The following is a 19,824-nucleotide window of genomic DNA, read 5'->3' as shown; positions in this document are numbered from 1 at the left end:
ACCATCACGAAAGCGGACCTGCCTGAAATCGGGGCGGGGCTAGGGGCAGTAGGCGCAGGCGCGATTGCCCTGGAGGCCGGGGGAGGGATGCGGAGGAAGTGGCGGCCCTGGGTTTGTTTGGGTTGTGGGCGGTGCGTGCACAGCCCGGGAAAAGTGGGAAATGGCGGCGCCGAGCGCGGGGTCCCCTCCCGCCCTGCAGCAAAGGGGGCTAATGGCTGCTGACCGGAGGCGCAGGTGAGAGGGGAAGGGGTCAATGGGGATTTCATGGCGTCCAGGAGAGTGGACCGCGCGGTCTCAGCGTGCAGTCTTGTCGCCCCCTGTTCTTGCAGCCCTAAAAGTAGCCGTGTCCGGGCTAGCTGCCAAGGGTGGGAGGCCCTGAGGAGCCTTCGGGGCCGCTCCGAGCCAAACCCCGCGCAGGGGCGCGCGAGCAGCCCTCTTGGCCTTGCCTTTCGTGGGCAAAGACTGCCCCAGCCTCCCTTTGTCCACCTCTTGGGGGCTCTGCATAAGGATAGCTCTTTGCAGCCCTGCTAGTCTCCATCCTTTCTTCTGGGTGATGAGAAGGAACTAACTGTTCTCTTCTCCCTTAAAAACCAATGAGCCTTTCTGCAGACATAAGTTTTCTGCCTGATATACATTTGATTTGGATAGACAATTTCATGACCTGCATTGCTTTCCATATAATGACCAAGTTTTTAAGAAGAATTCAACATAGGCATTTAAGTTTAAGTACTCTGGGAAGATTGGGAGGCTCCTGAGTCTCAGAGTCGCCACTTCTGCCTTGATCTTTCCTGTAATGAGAGAGATGTAACGAGAAAGATATATTGTAATGGTCTTGGTCCAAACCAGGACCAGGACTGGGGATTAACCCAGAATTTCGGAACAGGCACCTTCAGAAGCACACAGAATCAAAACTTGGACTCCCTTGGTTCTCTGTCCCCCACCTTGCAACTGTGTCTTAAAAATTGAAGGTTTGGAAACTTTTGAAAAGTTCACATTGGAAGCAGGTGTGCAGAGAGTGGACCACGTTTTCGATAAAAACCGATAAGTTTTTGGTTGAAAATTCAAGTACCAAGTCTGGTACTTGAGGGAAATTGAATAAGTTGTGAGAATGGATAAGATTGCCTAGGGAGGAGAGTCTTTTTGGGGAGTCCTGATTCAGTATCAACTTTAAGGACAGGCCAAAGGTCTTCCAAAAGAAATAGAAGCATGGTAGGCAGTGAGGACCTAGAGGGAATGGCCCTTGTGAAAACTAAGGGAAGAGAAAGTTTTAAAGACTGATCTTTATCTCAAATTCCTTAGAGTTGTTACCAATCATAAGAGATCTGCTGCTTTGAAAGGAGATCTGTTGCTTATGAACCACATTTGGAATATCAGGAGTATTCTAAATATCTCCTCTGTCTTAGGTGCCCACTTGTTCTCTTCTTGGATATCTGAATTCCTCTCAGACTCTGCTTTTCCCTCTAACTATAAATATCTAGTCTAAGTACATCCATTTTATAGATGCATGTTTTTCTTATAAATTTTATTATTTTTTGAAGTCAGGATGAAAGTTTAATTAACTAGGTTTTAGGTTGTGTGATGGACCTTTTATTCTTTTCTCACTGCCAACAAGCCTTTAATGTTGTGAATTTGAAAACTAAGCAGACCTCTGCATTTACATACAAGGTCACCTAGATAATATATGGGAAATAGGAGTCTAATTCATAAGCAGAAGTTGGTCTCTTCCCAAATTGATAGAAACACTAAAAAATCTTTGAAATACAGATATCTCTAATAAATTACCAAAGTAATTTAACCTTGCAGTATAATTTCAAGTGACACTGTTCATCACTACATCTGATAGGATTCTGATCATTTCTAGTGTCATTTTGTCACAGTAACTTAAAGGTTTTAAAAAACTTCGTTTGTGTAAGTAACCTAGAAAGCATGTGACTATTAAATCTGGCCATTGGCTTCAGATTTTGCCTTTCTATTAAATTATTTTGTACCTCACCCAAGGTCATTTTAAACTTACATAACTTTTAGATCAATAATATGAATGTTTTCTGGAACTCTCTTAATATTGGTCTGTCTGACAGAGATATTTCCTTTCTCTTAAATATATGTGTGCTTGTATTTGGTATCAAGATATTTTTATCCCACAGTCAGACAATTCATCTCAGATAGCCTCAGTTGAATGTACTCCCCAAAGAATTTTACATTATTCCCTTAGGATTGGTGTACTATTACTGCTTAGTACATCTTTGATTTTAGCCAAATTCAGTATAATGAGCCTAATCTTTGTTATTGTAAGTCCCCTTTTTGTTTATTTTATCCATGGCTCTTCGTCTACTCTTTGTCCCAACTTGTACTTGACTGCCTTTTCGTTTACTGTTGTCTATAGGATATCAATGGTTTATGGTATGCATCCTGACCATCAGGAGACTTTGAAAAAGAACCGAGTGGTGCTAGCCAAACAGCTGTTGCTGAGTGAACTATTGGAACATCTCCTGGAGAAGGACATCATCACTCTGGAAATGAGGGAGCTCATCCAGGTATCTGGAGGCAAAAGAGAGGGGCAAGGAGATAAATTAATCTTAGGGGTAGGAATAGAAGATGATAAAATGTGGAAAGCCATAGTGCCTTGCTAAGGATATGCAAGTGCCTTCCTAACTATGGAGAATTTGAAAGAAAAGACATAATGGAAAAGACTTCACCTGTACATAACTTTTTCTGTAAAAGGAATTCTTAAGAGAATGAGGAAACTACTAGAAAGCTTATGTAAAAAATGGGATTATAACTAGATAATTGTGATTTCATAGTTTGTTCTGGTCTCTCAGGCCAAAGTGGGCAGTTTCAGCCAGAATGTGGAACTCCTCAACTTGCTGCCCAAGAGGGGACCCCAGGCTTTTGATGCTTTCTGTGCAGCACTGAGGGAGACCAAGCAGGGGCACCTGGAGGATCTATTACTCACCACTCTCTCTGGTCTTCAGCATGTACTCCCACCGGTATGGAGCCCTGCACATGTTGAGATTTGGGGAAGGGTTACTCTGGCTGGAAAGGACTTTTGGGGGACAGGGTGGGGAAACTAGATTTTATTTTATTTGGACTGAACCTTCTCCCTAAGGTCTATCATGGTGAGTCCTAAAATTTTTTTACAGTTGAGCTGTGACTACGACATGAATCTCCCTTTCCCAGTATGTGAGTCCTGTACCCCTCACAAGCAGCTCCGCCTGTCGTCAGGTGAGAATTAATGGGTTAAAAGGAGTCTCACACATTAATTTCTGTTTTTTTGACTAGTGTTTGGCTTTTCCTTAACTAAGACATATTTCATACTGGGAACAATTCCTTCAGTGAATTTGTTAAAGACTAGTAGGATAATTTAAATAGTGCATTAGCTGGGCCCATTTCCCTTCAATCACAGTTAATATTATTTATGATGATTGGCCTGTTGAGCAACTTATATTGGTAGAAAATTTCTATCCAACTAACTTGTCTTTTCTTTAAAACTGAATGAGAAAAGACTATGTTTGGGGCTACCAACCTACTAATTGTGTAGCCTGGTGGTTAAAAATAGGCATTTATTAGATCACCTTTTCAGACATTAAACAAGTTGAGTACCTACTACTCCTAAGCCCAGTGTAGAGGATCCCCTGTGAGCTGAAGCTAACAGCACCTGTGCCCTCTTGGAGTTTACCAGTCAGGGGAATAAGAGACCAAAATTTATCAAAACCTCGGTTCAGAGGGGTGTCTAATATTATAATTAACTGCTAGAATTGATGTTTGAATTATATACAAGTTTTTTTTTTTTGCTTTCTTTTTGTATCACAGACACTATGGAACACTCCCTAGATAATGGAGATGGTCCTCCTTGCCTTCAGGTGAAGCCTTGCACTCCTGAGTTTTATCAAACACACTGCCAGTTGGTGAGTCTTGCGTAATGGCAAGAAAGTTGGAAAACAGATACACTTTCATGAGTCTTTGAACCTAGTTTTCATGTGCATTTTCTAACTGCCTTATTAGTCAGAAAGTCATTGCTGGTTGGATGCCTTCTATGAGTGGGTCTCTTATTCACCTGGTGAAGTTAAGAAGATTATGTCTTTGGGAGTGGGGGATGCCTAATCTAGTGAGGGTATCATAGTTCCTGTCATTAAGAATCTCATGGTCTAACTTGCTCCCACTCCCCAGGCCTACAAGTTGCAGTCTCGGCCTCGTGGCCTGGCATTGGTGCTGAGTAATGTGCTCTTCACTGGAGAGAAAGAACTGGAATTTCGCTCTGGAGGGGATGTGGACCACAGTACTCTAGTCACTCTCTTCAAACATTTGGGCTACAATGTCCATGTCCTGCATGACCAGACTGCACAGGTACCTGAGACTGGAAAGACTGGCATGTAAATCAGATGACTGGGCAACACGTGGGGGCCAGACAAGTCTGCTGCCTGTGGGCCTGCTAGGATGTGAGGTTATGTACTCACGGCGGCACTACTGTTGTGCTCTTCACTTTGCAATCTAGTAAAAAAGAATTAGAACCATCCAGCTGTATCAGTGTTGACATCTCAGAGTAGCTGTGCTTTCATGGAGTAATAATAGTCCAGGGTTAGGTTCTCACTTTTACATGTTCAGAAACTTGATTCCCAGCCTCTCAGGAAGTGATGAGATACTGGGATTCACCCTAACTAACTCAGAGAAGATATTTATAAACTGGGACTATGCAGGACATTTATTCTTGCTTGATACCACTGCTTAGGAACTTAATTATTTGTTAAATGATTACTTTAGAAGATATAATTCTTTCAAATCATATTCCCCATATGTTATGGGGTTATGGCCCCAAGTCCTTTTACGGGTAGATTGCTTCCAGACTAGATTCTCACACTATAAGCATTTTCATTGGGGTTATTCCTCATTAACCTCAGTGACCAAGCTGCACCACTACTGATTTCATTGCCTTTAGAATTTCTCTTGAAATTAACAGTCACTTATATACAAGTTTATTATGAATTCTATTTTGATTCCATAATAATACTTCCTTAAACTTGCCTTTGGGGCTGTTAGTGGTGACATTAAAATTTCTAGGAGATTCACTCTGTCCTGTTGAGGCAAAGAATCTTGGTTTTGTGTTTAGCATTTGTTCTGTGTCCTTTGTTTGTTCTCCAGCTGTCCTGCTTCTGTGGGAATAGTTATGCATCTGCTGTCACTTGGCTGCGGCCATTTTCATCAGCGGGTACCTAGGTGTTGTCCTCTGGTGTTTTTGCCAGCTTCCCCATGAGAGCCAAGCAGAACAGCATCTTCGGTTGTCTTGTACTGAAGTAGGTCACACACTTGCCAGAGAAGCCTGCTGGCCATGCAGGGAAAAGGGTAGCCTGTGTACCAGTCACCACAGAGGGAGTCCTGTGACGAGGTCACTGACACAAAATGTACACTGTGTATGTTTCCTCAGAGATTTTGGTTCAGCCATTCATTTCACTAGGAGTCTATTATGTGATGGTTTTCTAAATCATAAACAACTGATAAAGGATTTTATATGCATAATAGTTAAAGGTACAATACTGAGTCACCAAATCAGCTGTTTATTACTGTATTTTGAAACATTCAGTAGATTAAATAAATGCCATTTCCGTTTATGGCAAACCTGATGCAGATTCAAGGACCTATTGAATTCTCATTCTCTGGGAACAGTGTTCTGAGTTGCAATGAGGCTTAATTTTGAGCACCTTATAATGGGGGACTGTTAGCTATCAGGAATTTTTAAAATGTGGGCCTTGAATTCAAGGGACTTGAGATAGATTAAGGAGTCTTAATGTCATCTAAAAAGGAAATGCATCCTTTTTTATTCCTAAAGACCAAGCAGGATTAGAGACACCATTTTCTGTAGGAGCAAAGAGGAAGAACCCCCTGGGAAGATGTAGTCTGAAGGATAAATGAGGCAGGTGAGACTTAAGCAAAGGAGAGTGGTGGCATCTAGGTAGGGAGAAGAGTGTGTAGGCAAGAGCTGCATGAGTCATAAACTAGGTGATCACCGTGGGTGTCATAATTTGATGCCCTGGGCATCTGCCCGGCGTGCTGCTTCCTGGTAAACTTCTCAAGAGACTACTCTTGCGTAGTTATTCAGCATCAAAAAACATTAAGGTCTTCTTTTTTTGCCTGTCAGACATTTTTGACTTTAAATTCCATTAGAAAACAGGGAATAATACAGTTAATCATAGTGAACACTCTTCTGTTGATAGTGCCAAAGAGAACACCAAAACTCTCTCCGCCCAGGTTTATTTTCAGTATCTCTTTGCATTATTGCATCTACCTTGTACCTCAGGAGGTTGTTAGTCCTAATTCGGTCATTAAGAAATGGAGATACATTTTGAAGTGGCAAAGTTTCTTTTCTGATGTGCTAATGTCTTCTAACTTACATTCCAATCACAGACTGCTTTGAGAATGTAGGGACAGGCTGGATCATCCCTGGAAAATGCAGCCATCCTTACAATTTTGTGTGTAATTTCAGAGGATTCACAGGTTCTTTTCACATGTCTCCCAACCCCCAGCCAAAACACACCCAAGAGCTAAGAACCCTGCTATTTATAGAAGTACTGCAGAAATAAATCTACAGATCCTATTTTAAGCTATTCTACTTGTGGAAAAATTCCTCCAAATAACTAATCTGCATTTGTTAAATAGTTTAATCTTATTAAGTTTAGCTACAAAGTATGTATATTCTTACTTTGGGTTTTGTTATACTCTATTTACTGGCCTAATAATTTTATGAAGTTGAAAATACTTATGACTAGATGCCCAGGTATATATTTTATTCCATTCTTCAAGCAAAAGTAACTTCTTAACTATTACATGTTCAATTCTACTAACGGTCAACTCTAAAGGAACATTCACGAGCATGTTATCTCTTGAAGTTATGTGTTTCATAAACAAATTAATTTTGGATCTTTTATTAATTTAAGATTTCCATTATAGTTGGCTTCTATTTACCCCAAAGATAGAAAAATAGTTGTTTTTTTTTTTAATATTGTCTATTTCAAGTTATATTGCCATGCATTTTAACTCTTTTATATTACATTTCAGTTATATGCAAACAGAAGTATTATTCCAAACAAATAGATCAATACTTCTCAAACTTATAGCATCAGGATCAGCTGGAGGGCTTGTTAACAGTTTGCAGCAGAAACTTTCTCACAAGTTCCTATCTGATGTTGCTGTTGCTGCTTTAGGGATCACACTTTGGGAACCAGTAAAATATGTTGTACTAATGTGGTCTTTATGGGATGGGTGGATGGTAAATATATATGAGCAATAACTGTTCTGCCTAGAATAGCATATTTTCATTAAATTTCCTTCAAATTCATAATCAAATGAATTTGTTTTCTCTCTGCTCATCTCAGGTACAAGAGAAGACCCAGAGAGACATAGGTTTGAAAATTATTATACTGTAAGACAATATATAACTCTCTGGTGGATGAACCAAATGTTTAAGTTAGTGATTTTCCTGTAGGCATTTGTGCAAGATAAACAAGATCTTCATTCAAACTACAAGATTGATCCAAATAGGTTTTTTTTTTTTTTAAGTAACATGATTACTCTATTAGACATGCATGTTATAATGACAGACACAGTGATTGATTCCTTTCTGTGCAATAGCTCATTTAATCTTCACAAACTAAGAACATTTGCTTGTGATTATTTTCCTATTGTGTGGAAATTGGAGCCTCAAGAGGCTAACCATTGTTCTCATCTAGGGACCCTGGTTCACTCCTAGGTGATTAACATCGGAATTCACATATGTAGTCTGCCCTGTGTGGAATCGTCCATCACAGTGTGCTTTCCTTAAGCAAAATATTTTATGCAGATGTTGTCATTGTCTCTTGGATATTTATAGTCCCTGACAGAAGCATATAAATTCTGCTGTGCTTTCTGTCATAATGATATTAACCCTGTCACAGAGCAATGTTTTTTACCTGTAGCTGAATAATGGTCCCCCTTGTGTCATTTGTAAGGTCATTTGTTCAAATAAAGGATCTGGTTCATTGTCAGGGAACAAATTACAGTTGACCAGCTCAGGAATAGCTTCATTAGGGACTTGTTTTAGTCTAGGAGTTTGTAACCTTTCCCAGGTTACAAGTCTGTGAATCTATATGCAGAGTTTTGTGTCTGAATTCTTGTGCATTTTTCTGGCAAGTGCATAGCTTTCTTTAGCCTCTCAAAGGGTTGACTTATCATTTGCTACAGGAATATACAGAAAACATTTTATCTTTAATAGCTTAGGGTTTCAAACAGAAACTAGAGATTGGTATTTATATTGGTGCTGATGTCAGTAAACAATTCTGAAAGGTGTTTTTCTTCTAGGAAATGCAAGAGAAACTCCAGAATTTTGCACAGTTACCTGCACACCGTGTCACAGACTCCTGCATAGTGGCACTCCTTTCACATGGTGTGGAGGGCAGCATCTATGGTGTGGATGGCAAACTGCTGCAGGTGCGTGTAATCTAGGGGAAGCTGACAGTTGGACCTAAGCTGTGTCACTTCCCACCTGCCCTCCTTTATAGCAGCAGTTACTGTTGTATGTGTAGGACATCCGGAGTCCTTATTGACAACTTATCCTCTCTTCTCCTTTATTTCTCTCCGCAGCTCCAAGAGGTTTTTCGGCTCTTTGACAACGCTAACTGTCCAAGCCTACAGAACAAGCCGAAAATGTTCTTCATCCAGGCCTGCCGTGGAGGTGAGTGCCCTGGCAGACCGGCACCTGGGTGATGGCTCCTGGGCAGCCTCCACCAGCTCTCACTTTCCTGTTTGCTCCTCTCAGGTGCTATTGGATCCCTTGGGCACCTCCTTCTGTTCACTGCTGCCACCGCCTCTCTTGCTCTGTAAGTGTCTCCCAATGCATGGGGTGTGCTGGGACTTGGGCAGCCCCTGGCTCTCAGGCTGGTCAGTTCTCTGTGCACCACCATAGCCTGTTCTCAGAGTTCTCTTGTCAATGTCTTCGCCCCTTTTTCTGAGAACTTGTACTCTTTTCTGTCTCTCTCTTCCTACTTCTCCTCACATTTTATCTCCTTCCTCTTTTGTCTTTCCTTCTGTCTTCCCCCTTGTACTTCTCTGTTCACCTACACTTCCATTCTTGCTTCCTTTTTATCATTCATGGACCACACAGGATAACAATACAGACTTCATTTCAACCTTGGACTTTCCTGAGCTGCTTCTGTCCCTCTTCTTTTTTCCTGCAGTCTGTTCTACCCCTTTAAGAGGCAGGCCTGCATGACAAGGCTCAGAAGACACCACAGGCCTGCTTCTCACCCTGGAGGAAAACAGTAGTAATTAAGAGTTCTAAATTTGGAGTCAAATTCTGACTCTGCTGCTTAGTAATTATTTGAAGTTAAAGAAGTTACTTGACATTCCTTCGCCTCAGTTTTCTTTAAATAAAATGTAGGCAGTTATACGTATTTCATAAGGTAGTTGTGATGATTAGATAGAATAGTGCATGGAAAAGCAAGTTTACACAGTACCTGATTTAGGGTAAATCTAAAAAGCTAGTTATGACTGTTAGAATGTGGTCACTGCCCTCAAGGGGCTTATAGTTTGGGTTGAAGTCCATTTTGTTCAACCATTCAAATTTTTGAAGCTGTTATATAATAGCTAACATTATTTTTCTAATCTGATATCATCAAAGATGTAGTTTACTGAGGCCCTACAACATGACTAATACTACACCGGATACTATCACAGAAGCAAAAGAGGATGTGGCCTCACTTTAAAGCCGAGCATTACTCTGGAAACTAAAGCAAATATACACGAAGTAGCTTGAGACTAGTTCTCAAGCATGAGCAAAATTAGAAACCACACATATGAGGAAATACTTAGTAAGAATACATCATTTTAAGTGCAGTTAGTATGAAAAGACTTTTGTGGCTAGGGTAAGGCTTAATTTGGATCCAGGATATATGATTTACATAGGTAAATCTTTGGTAAAGTCTTTGGAGAGTTTTTCCAAGGGAAAGGAACAGTATAATGTGACGAGCACCTGAGAGAAAAAGGACACGTTCCCCCTAACCCCAGTTGTGGGATCCAGTTAAAAAGCTGACATTTCCTGTGGTGTGTATGATCACAGGAAGTAGGTCCAGCTGATTACAAACTTTTACTCACAGTTGAGATTTTGAACTTCAACAGATGACAGTATGGAGCTGTTGGGAGCTTAAGAAAGAAATAGTATGTTGAGTTTCCCCCAGGAAGGTCACCATGTGAGGGAGCTGCTCTAAGAGCATATGAGAACACAAACCTAGTTTTGCATTAACTGCTTTTCCCAAGTCCAGAGCACTGCCTGCCCCTGGTGGCACTTACAAATGTTGATAAATGAATGAAAATTTACCTGCCTAAGAAATTGTAGCAGTAATATAGAAAACATTAGGAGATATCGTAAAGAAAGAACCAGTAGCATTTACTGAGTGATAGATCTGTGATGTGAAGGCAAGAAAGGAGTTCCCTGTCTCTTGAAGGACATACTTATCTTGGTCCATTTCCTTTAGGAGTCATAACCAGCAAAGTGGAATAAATATGACATTAGTGGTCATTTTCTTCTGAATTCAGAGATGAATACAGAACTGAATCTGGATAGGGCAATTGCTCTTTCCTGGGGTAATCTGAATCTTTGCTCCTCCTCTTCCCCTTGTCTCTCAAAACTGTATTCATTAAAGGATGAACAGTATTTGATTATTCCTTTGAAAATTTGAGCTTTCCTTCTGCAACATTTCATAATATAATTAATGTCTATGAAAGTATGACCCCTGCCAAGTTGATTAACATCTCAATTGAAGTGGAAGTTTCATAAGGTGACTTTTCCTTTACCATATCCTTAGGGCTTCATATAAAACAGCATCTGATACATGGCCGTTGCTCAGTGACCTATTATTGAATCAATGAATCTTGGTCCTTTTTTCCACAATTTTTCACCAGGCTCTTGAATGTTGCATGGAGCAGGAAATACTATGAAAGAGCACACACCTCTGCTATTGACCTGTGGTCTTCCCTGTCTCCCTTTCTACCAACAGGATTCCTGCCTCCCCCCAAATGAAACAGCAACATTGAAAATAAGAATCTGTCTTGGGATAGATAAGCTCTAAGTCAAGAGTTTGGGCATGTGCTCAGTGATTCTATGACACTACCACTGAGCTTGAATAATGGTGTTCTTTTTTCAGTTTTGAGGGAAAAAAATAAATTATTCCTATTTTAATTTCTTCCTTTTAAAAATTTCTCTTAAATCTTAAATGCCTGCTATAATTTATCTTGTAAAATTAAACAAGTAGTAAGTGCTTTAAAGCTATCAAAATCACCATGGGAACTACTGATCATGATTAGTTTTATAGCTTATTTTACCAATAATATAGATTAAAGTTATGATTTTTATATAGAATTTTTTTGTTTTTCTTATGTAATAAAACTGAGTGTGTCAATATTCTATTGCTTTTTACAGTCAAAGCACTGACTTCTAGGTATTTTTCCAATTGAACTTAGATGATTTTTTTTGCCTCGCCGTGTATATATGCATGTGTTTGAGTGCAGTGCCTGGCCTAGTAGGCACCCCCTGGATAATGAGGCATGCTGGGAAAGTAATAACTTCTGTTTTTAAATTCATCTATCATAGGTTGGAGACAACAGCTGGAGATGACTCTTCCCATTCAAGGTTATAGGGAACTTGGGCTTACCTGTGACAGGCTGCTAGAGATGGGAGAAAGTAACATCTTTGTTCATTTTGTGTGCCTTTCTACAGACGAGACTGATCGCGGTGTTGACCAGCAGGATGGAAAGAAGCCCGGGTGTGAGGAGAGTGATGCTGGGAAGGAGGAGATGCTGAGGATGAGACTGCCCACTCGCTCTGACATGATTTGTGGCTATGCCTGCCTCAAAGGTATTTGAAATTCCAGTAGGTAACCCAGAAGATATACTCTGGGCTTGAGTTTTTCATACTGCAGGATACAAGATACCATGGAAGTAACCTGTATGGGGAGGATTCCCCATGACCTTCATGCCTTCTGGTTGCAGGCACTGCTGCCATGCGGAATACCAAACGGGGTTCCTGGTATATTGAGGCACTTACTCAGGTGTTCTCTGAGAGGGCTTGTGACATGCATGTGGCCGACATGCTGGTTAAGGTAAGTCAGCGTGGGCCGGCTCCACAAGCCCTCGCATCTCCGTAGCATTCTCCCTTCCTCTTCCTTGCACCACTTCTCTTAGGCTCTCTTCTCTTGTGTTGGACTGCTGTCATGAAAGCACAAGCTGATCTCAGACTCTGGACCACTGGCTCTGCCTTTCCAGGTGAATGCCCTCATCAAGGAGCGTGAAGGCTATGCCCCTGGCACAGAGTTCCACCGATGCAAGGAGATGTCTGAGTACTGCAGCACTCTGTGCCGTCACCTCTACCTGTTCCCAGGATACCCTCCCACGTGATGCCACCTCCCCATCGTCCATGCTGTTGGGGGCCACTGGACCACCAGAGGCACAATAGAGCCTTTTTTCTTCCAGATGCAGTTTCTGTTCTGCCCCCTCAGGGATATGGGACCCCCCAGGCTCGTTTCCAGTGCCGGTCATCTCCGCCTTTGTGTGTGGGACTCCAGGCCAGCTCCTCTTGTGTGAAGCTCTCCCTGTAGAGCCAGCTCTGGCTGAACTTGTTGCCAGGAATGTTTTGGCTGCAATCAAAGAGCCTGGCAGGCAATGCTATGAACAATACCATTGTGGGGGAGGGCATGCAGGTTTCTTAGTGTTTGTTACTTCAGCCCCCAGGGCTTCTGCGGGGCACTTTGGTCGTCACTCTTATTACAGTAGTAATGATGTCTCAGAGATGGTCTCATATCTGTTTTTGTTTCATTTCCCAACACTGTTTGTCCCAGAGTGAGAGTTTGGAGGGTGTCCTAAGTTAACATAGGCATTTTCATTTGGCTTTGAAAAGGTAGATGTGACTGAAAGACACACCCTCTACTGTGAGCTGAAGTGCCTGTACATTCCCTTCAGGACCGTGGGTCCCTGTGGACAGCAGTCTTCTCACTTCGCCCTTTGGGCTTCAGGAAGCCAGCCTTTCATCAGCGGTTGGGTCTGCATGCTTTGCTCCTGGGAGTGTTAAAGAGCTTCTTTGGGCCTTTTTTCCCCCGAGCGGTTACTGAAGTGAGTGTGTGGGGAGAGTGGGCAAAAGGCCAGGAGGGTGGTGTTCTCCTCACACTGACCTGCACCATGTCTGCTTTCTCTCTCCTCCGAGATGTCCCTTCCTCTCCCGTAGTGTTCTCATGTCCGAGCAGTCAAAGGGAACCTCACATCTGGATTTCTGGAATAGCTTCCCACTATTGTCTCCCTCCTTCATGTCTCTTCCTTTCACTGTGTTTCCTCCTGTTCGGTGCTGCCATGTCAGTGGGCGGTGCCCCTTTGCTGGGTCCTTTGGCTCCTGCACTGTGCTTCTTTGTCAGACTTGTTTCGATTTTGTGTGGTCTTCTCTCCCCTCCCATTCTATTTCAGTGAGGATATTACCACATACATTATTATTCTTTCAAACCTAGAAACTTTATTTCTGCTTCTATGAAACCTTCCTGTTCTTAAGGCATTCTTTTCCATTTCCATTTTACCCCCTCCAGTCTACTCTTCACATAACAGAATGGTTTGGGGTTTTTTTGTTTGTTCATTATGTTTTGGGGGACATTATTTTAGTTTTTTGGTATTAGAGATTGAACTCAGGGACACTGTACCACTGAGCTGCATCTCTAGCCCTTTTTATTATTTGGGGGTGGGGGGGACGACAGGTTTTTGGTAAGTTACTTAGGGTTTTACTAGGTTCCTGAGGCTGCCTGGAACTTTTGATCCTCCTGCCTCAGCTTCCTAAGTCACTGGGATGATAAGCATGTTCCATTGCCTGGCCACTTTTTGTTTTTTAAATATAAATCTGATGATGTCATTCTCCTGCTTGGAACTCTTTGTCTTCCTGTTACACCTCATAAAATTCAAACTCCTTACCCTGGTTTGTGAGATATGGCCCTTGCCTTCCACTTGAACCTTATTAAGTAGTGGCTTCTCTCTATGCTCTAACCCCGTGGCCTCTTAGTGTCTCAGCTGTTCTAAGCTCTCTATCCCAATGCTCTTGCCTGGGATAGCATCTTATTCTTCGAGTTTCATGGAGGCCTTCCCAACCTGTGGTCTATAAACAGTCTTCTCTGTTTATTACTGCTTTCTGTTTAATTCTTCTTCTTTGGTTCTGGGGATTGAACCTAGGGGTATGCTTCCATTGAGCTGCATCCTCTAGTCCTTTTTATTTTTTGAGAAGAGGTTTTGCCACATTGTTGATTCTGGTCTTGAACTTTTGATCCTCCTGCCTCAGCCTTCCAAGAACCTGCAATTACGGTGTCCACCACCTTGTCCAGCTCGTTTCATTCTTTCCTTGCACTTATTGCAACTTGTAATTACATATTTGTTTGTTTTACTTGTTTGTTTTTATATCTCCTACTAGGCCATAAGCTCCAAGAGGGCAGGAACCCTGGCTCTCTTACCTGTATGGACCCAGTGCTTGGCGCTTACTAAATCTTCAGTAAATGTTCGTTGAATGAAGAAAGGAGGCCAGCAGCCAACCCTTTCTAGAATCCTACTTTTTGACAAAATTTCCCTTTTGACATTGTACAGTTGAGTATTTGTACTTGTGTTTTTCCAGGTGTTCTGTTTTTGTCCACTGGTATTTTTAGCTCCTTGAAGACATACCATCTGTGAGACAGCTTCTTTCACATCCTGCATGGTGCCTAGCAGAATGCACACATGCAATAGTCAAGGTGCTCAATAAATATTTGTTGTGCGAGCGGGTGGCTTGAAGACTTGCTCCCTTTGAGTCAGTGTAGGATGGGCGTATTTGAGTGATCTAGCCTTTCCACTTCCCACTGCCAAGATTTGTATTGCCATGAGGTGCCAAATAAATGTTCATATTTGTTACTGTTGCCTGCCTGGTGTCTGTTTCTATAGATGCTCAGTTTTCAGAGCCACGTGTCTTCATTTTCTTGGGCCTTGTCCTGCGTCCTTCCTTGCCACCTCACGAGGCATACCTAAAACTAAAGACCCCTTATTTTGCTGCCCCTCTTTCTCATACATTGGCATAGCCCTGGGTTTGATTTCTCATGTTCAGATGAGTCTTTACCAAGCAGTGTTGGTTCTAGCTTATTTAATTATGGGATGGAGGCTGGAGTGACAGACTGGACTGAAATAGGAGGATAGGAGGGCAGGAATAGTAGTACTCCATTTCTCACATGGTCCAAGTGAGGGTTAAGGTGAGCAGAGATTGTAACAGACTTAGGGCTGGGCATGGTGGCACAAGGTGGCAGAAGGATCTTGAGTTCAAACCTAGCCTAAGCAAAGGCGAGGCACTTAGCAACTCACTAAGACCCCGTCTCTAAATAAAATACAAAATAGGGCTGGGGATGTGGCTCAGTGGTTGAGTGCCTCCGAGTTCAATTCCTGGTACCAAAAAAAAAAGAATTCTAGGGCAGCATGGAAGCACTGGATTCTGAGTTGTGCTCTTTTTGGTATATGTCTAGAGACAAATGTGCAGGTACAGGTGGGCTTCAGAGGTTTAGCAAGAGATTAAAAATTCTGTAGGAGCATTTGGGTGGGAAATAGCTGTGGGACTTGGGGAAAGTTGCTGAGGAGTAGTGGGGGGGGGTGGGCAATTGTCTAAGAAGAGGGAAAGGGCATAGTTAAGCTGAAGCATGTCACCATGTGAAAGAATACCAGGGGCAAAGAGCACAAAAAATGGACTGAAACCAGTTGGTCATGCTGTTAGGGATACAAGAATCTAGGAAAGTTTAAGGAATTGCAGGAATTGTGGGAGTAAGAACCCATTTTCAAGACAGGAAAGCTTGGGAATTACAGAACAGTGTTTGCTGAGCAGAAGTTCGTGTCCTTGCCACCTGCCCTTGAATCAGGGCATCAGGTTGAATTTCACAACTCAATTCCCTTCCCCCACTTACCTCTGCCAGGGGATTCTCTTCTAAAATTATCCCCCTCCCTGAGCTGGGGGCTGCCCTCTGCCGCCCTTTCCCATCCTGTTTTCACAAACGGAAAAGGAAAACAGGAAGAAATGAAACAAATGATATACCAGACCAGAGCTGCGATCCTAAGAGGAGGGAGAGCTGTCTGAAGAGAGGAGAGTGGCTACTGGGGATGGAGTGCAGGGCCTAGGGAGGCACTGAGCAAGGAGTTTTCCCGCCTCCCCAGGTCCCACAGGGAGTCTTCCCACTGTTTTTTGGCTTGGTTTGTTCAGAAGGAAAACAAGGCTCAGAGATTCAGTTATCATTTATCATAAATGAAATGTAGCATTAAGAACTTGGATTCTAGAACTTTCTAGGTATGATTTTCAAATCTGGCCCTGCCTTTGAAGATACTAGAAACCTTGGCCAAGATAATTTTTACATTGAACCTCGGTTGCTCATACCTAAAAATGAGGAAAAGGTCTCTGTCTTCAAAGGCCCCAATGAGGATTAAATGTGATGCAGGAAAAAGATTATCATATTTGGAAAGCCAGAAGAGGGAGAAAGAGGCCTGCTGATTACTACAGGGAAATCCTAATCTGCTGGGAATAGATAAGACCAAGGATTTTTCACCCTGTGCTGGGACTTGAACCCAGAACTCGGCCCCTTAAACATGGTAGACAAGCTTTCTATCATAATGATAGCTACATCCCCAGCCTAGGATCAAGGAGTCCTGAAAGAGCAAAGCCCAATAAGGAGTAGAGGAGAAATGAGCACCAGTGGGGTCTTCTACAAAGAGAAAGTGTCTCAGAGGTAGTTGTAGTTGCTTTACTGAAATTTCAGAAAGCGGGGCGTGAGTGCTGTGCTGCCAGCCAGCAGAGGGAAAGTGACGCCTGAAAACACCATGACTGTCGGATTTATTGCCCCATCAGTTGGGGGGCTGGACTTGGAGTTGGAAAATACTCCAAAAAACTCAGAAAAATCCATGCCTAAATTCCGAGGGAGATGCATAGGACTATCCTATAAAAGCACCTTTTTTTTTTTTTTAAGAGAGAGAATTTTAATATTTATTTTTTAGTTATTGGCGGACACAACATCTTTGTTTGTATGTGGTGCTGAGGATCGAACCCGGGCCGCACGCATGCCAGGCGAGCGCGCTACCCTTGAGCCACATCACCAGCCCCCTATACAAGCACCTTTACCCGCCAAACAAACCTCCCTCCCACTTATGCCCGCTGTGGCCACTCTGTATAACTTCCTTCAAACAGCAATTCCATAAGCCGGCAGGTTTGTTCTTCATTCTCCTAATATAAGAATCTGGTTCTTAGAGTGGCAGTCTGCTTTCCTTCAGGACTGCACGTTTCCACTTGGCAGGTATGAGTACTTTCCTGACCCCTCTGGTCTCTGCCTCCAAGTCTGAGAATTGAGATCAGGCTGAGCTTCTCAGGGGCAGGAAGGAAATAGCAGTTGCATCAGATAGTTGTATCAGTTTTGTACAAAAACCAATTACCTTTAAAAGAGCCAGACCTCACAAACAAGTGAAAAAATCTTTTCTGTTTCTGAAGGCCTCCAACAATATAATGTCATTTTTCACTCTATTTTCTTTGTTGAGGAAGCGCTCCTTTCATTTCACACCAGTTCCTTAGAGCTTGCCTTATGTACTGTCTGCAGTAAGAGCAGGTAGCCTCATAGAACCTTTAGTCCCTCAAACAATCACAAACATTTGTCATCTCGAAGGGTGGATGATAGTTCTGAGGATTTATGGGGCTAATGGTAGAAAAAACGAGATTTTTTTTCAATTTTATTGGTATATAATTGGCAAATAGAGATTTTACATATTTATGGCATACAACTTGATGTATTGGTATACGTACGTATACATTGTGAAGTGATCACTATAATCAAGGGAGTTAACCATCATCTCACAGTTACCCAGGAGTATGTGTATGTGTGTGTGTGTGTGTGTGTGGGTGGGTGTGTATGTTGAGCACATTTAAGCTCTACCCTCAGCAAATTTCAGATACTTAGTACAGTATTGTTAATTATACTCACTACACACATTACATCTCCAGAACTCATTTGATAACTGCAACCTTACATCCTTTGACCACCATCTCCCCAGTACCTATACCCCTAGCCCAGCCCCTGCTCTCTGCTTCTGTGAGTTCCACTGCTTTAGATTCCACCCATGAGTGAGATCATGAAGTATTTGTCTCTCTATTTCTGGCATATTTTACTTAGCATGATGTCCTCTTGATCCATCCAAGTTGTCACAAATGACAGTTACCTTCTTTTTAAGGCTGAATAATAGTCCATTGTATATGCACATCACATTCATCTGTTGATCTGTTGTTTCTATATCTTGGCTGTTGTGAACAGTCCTGCATTGAACAAGAGAGTGTTGATATCTCTTAGAGTGATTTATTTGTCTCTGGGCAGATACCTAGAAGTGGGACTGCTAGATAATATGGTATTTCTATTTTTAATTTTTTGAGGAATTTCCGTACTATTTTCCATAAGTATTGTACCAGTTTAGATTCTCACCCAAGTCCACAATAGTTCCCTATTCTTTGCATACTCTCCAACATTTACCTCTTATCTTTTTGATAGTAGCCATCCTAAAAGGTGATATCTTGTGGTTTTGATTTCATTTCTCTGAATGTTAGAAATGTTAAGCACCTGGAAAAGGTACTTTTAATGATATCCATCTTCCCAATTGTTTGGGTGATTCCATTTAGTTTAGGTCAAAATTAAACATTGTAGGCTAGATATCTGGTGTCCCTATCTTCTGGTCCTTGAATTTGGATGGATCCTAAATTTTGCCTCAGTTTATAGCTTTCGTCTATAATGAGATCTTTGGGAAGGAATCTTCTTAGGAAAGTCTGTGAAATAGACACAATGCTGGATGGAGCAGATTGGCCTCAGTCAAAAATTATTTATTGGCCTAAAAGAGGAAGAAAGAGGTGACTTCCCCTTTGTCTTTTGCTTGTTGGCTCATCATGGGAAGCACTCCTTTCCCACCACCTTGCCTCTGGCTTATTTCCGCTTCTCCCTGTTATCTGCCTGCGCTGACAGAGCTGTCATGGGCACCACAGTTTAAGTGGGAGCTCAGTCCTTCCCCGTAGATCTGGGCTGGCCATGTGGTTGATACATGTGGGTCTGGGAAAGGGGAGAAGTTCGAGAACCCAAGGCTATTACCAGTGCTTCCCTCGAGTGTTCCACACCCAGAGGGTGATAAGGATGGGATCAAGGGGGTGGCACCAAAGGTTATTAGCAGCCTCTGGCAGACCAGGGCAGAGAGCTGAAGGAGTCAGCAGGGAATGGAATGGGTTAGAGAGTCGGCCAGACAGAAGCACAGGATCTAGATGAGAACTGAACCCTGCAAAGGTACGGAGCTGGAGACCACCCAACAGGGAGAGATGGCAGAGAGGCACCAGCTGCTCTCCCAGGTGAGTTTCCTGGCCAGCGTTTCCAGACCTTCTAGTTACTTCAGCGCCACACCCCTGGCCTTCCACATGCTGAGGGAGAGGTGGGAGCCAGGGCCTTAGTGCAGACCAGTGCAGCACACAGCCTGGAGAACACACTGAGCAGCTCCTCACCCTGCCCCAGCGATATTTATAGAGGAATCACTGACCTGGGCCTGGAAACCTACTAGTGACTAGGGAGGGGACAATGCTGCTGGCCTGTGAAGGGAATTCCCTGTGGGGCTGTCCCACAGGTTCTTATCCCAACCCCCACCCCAGCACTACACTGACACCTGCTTCGACCCCAAGCAGATCAGATGTGGCTGGGGGGGGGCATGTCATGTGATGGGGAGGCATCTATAAATAGCTGGAGGTGGGCATGCTGCCCCAGACGCCTTGGGGACAGG

At 42.7% G+C, this 19,824-nt stretch overlaps 1 protein-coding gene across 3 annotated transcripts; it reads left to right on the top strand.

The window, feature by feature from the left end:
• The first annotated feature begins 84 nt into the window (after positions 1–84).
• Casp2 (caspase 2) lies at positions 85–14,927 on the top strand. 3 transcript variants are annotated; one of them, XR_013088496.1, is made up of 12 exons: positions 85–234; positions 2,384–2,534; positions 2,820–2,987; positions 3,141–3,222; positions 3,811–3,905; positions 4,168–4,344; positions 8,326–8,454; positions 8,608–8,698; positions 11,738–11,875; positions 12,010–12,119; positions 12,283–13,125; positions 14,453–14,927. XR_013088496.1 is itself a non-coding variant. In XM_076832442.1 (11 exons), exons 1-11 carry the CDS (start codon positions 161–163, stop codon positions 12,412–12,414), a joined length of 1,347 nt encoding a protein of 448 aa, XP_076688557.1. In that variant the 5' UTR covers positions 85–160; the 3' UTR covers positions 12,415–14,927. The 3 variants fall into 3 exon arrangements, 2 of the variants coding, with proteins under 2 accessions (XP_076688557.1, XP_076688565.1); XM_076832442.1 differs by having other exon boundaries at positions 12,283–14,927; XM_076832450.1 differs by lacking the exons at positions 12,010–12,119; positions 12,283–13,125; positions 14,453–14,927 and adding an exon at positions 8,783–8,843 and having other exon boundaries at positions 11,738–11,830.
• Positions 14,928–19,824: the final 4,897 nt, after the last annotated feature.

The sequence above is a fragment of the Callospermophilus lateralis genome, chromosome 1 (genome assembly GCF_048772815.1).
Source record: "Callospermophilus lateralis isolate mCalLat2 chromosome 1, mCalLat2.hap1, whole genome shotgun sequence".
Lineage (NCBI taxonomy): Eukaryota > Metazoa > Chordata > Mammalia > Rodentia > Sciuridae > Callospermophilus > Callospermophilus lateralis.
This window is presented reverse-complemented; position numbering and strand designations above follow the sequence as displayed.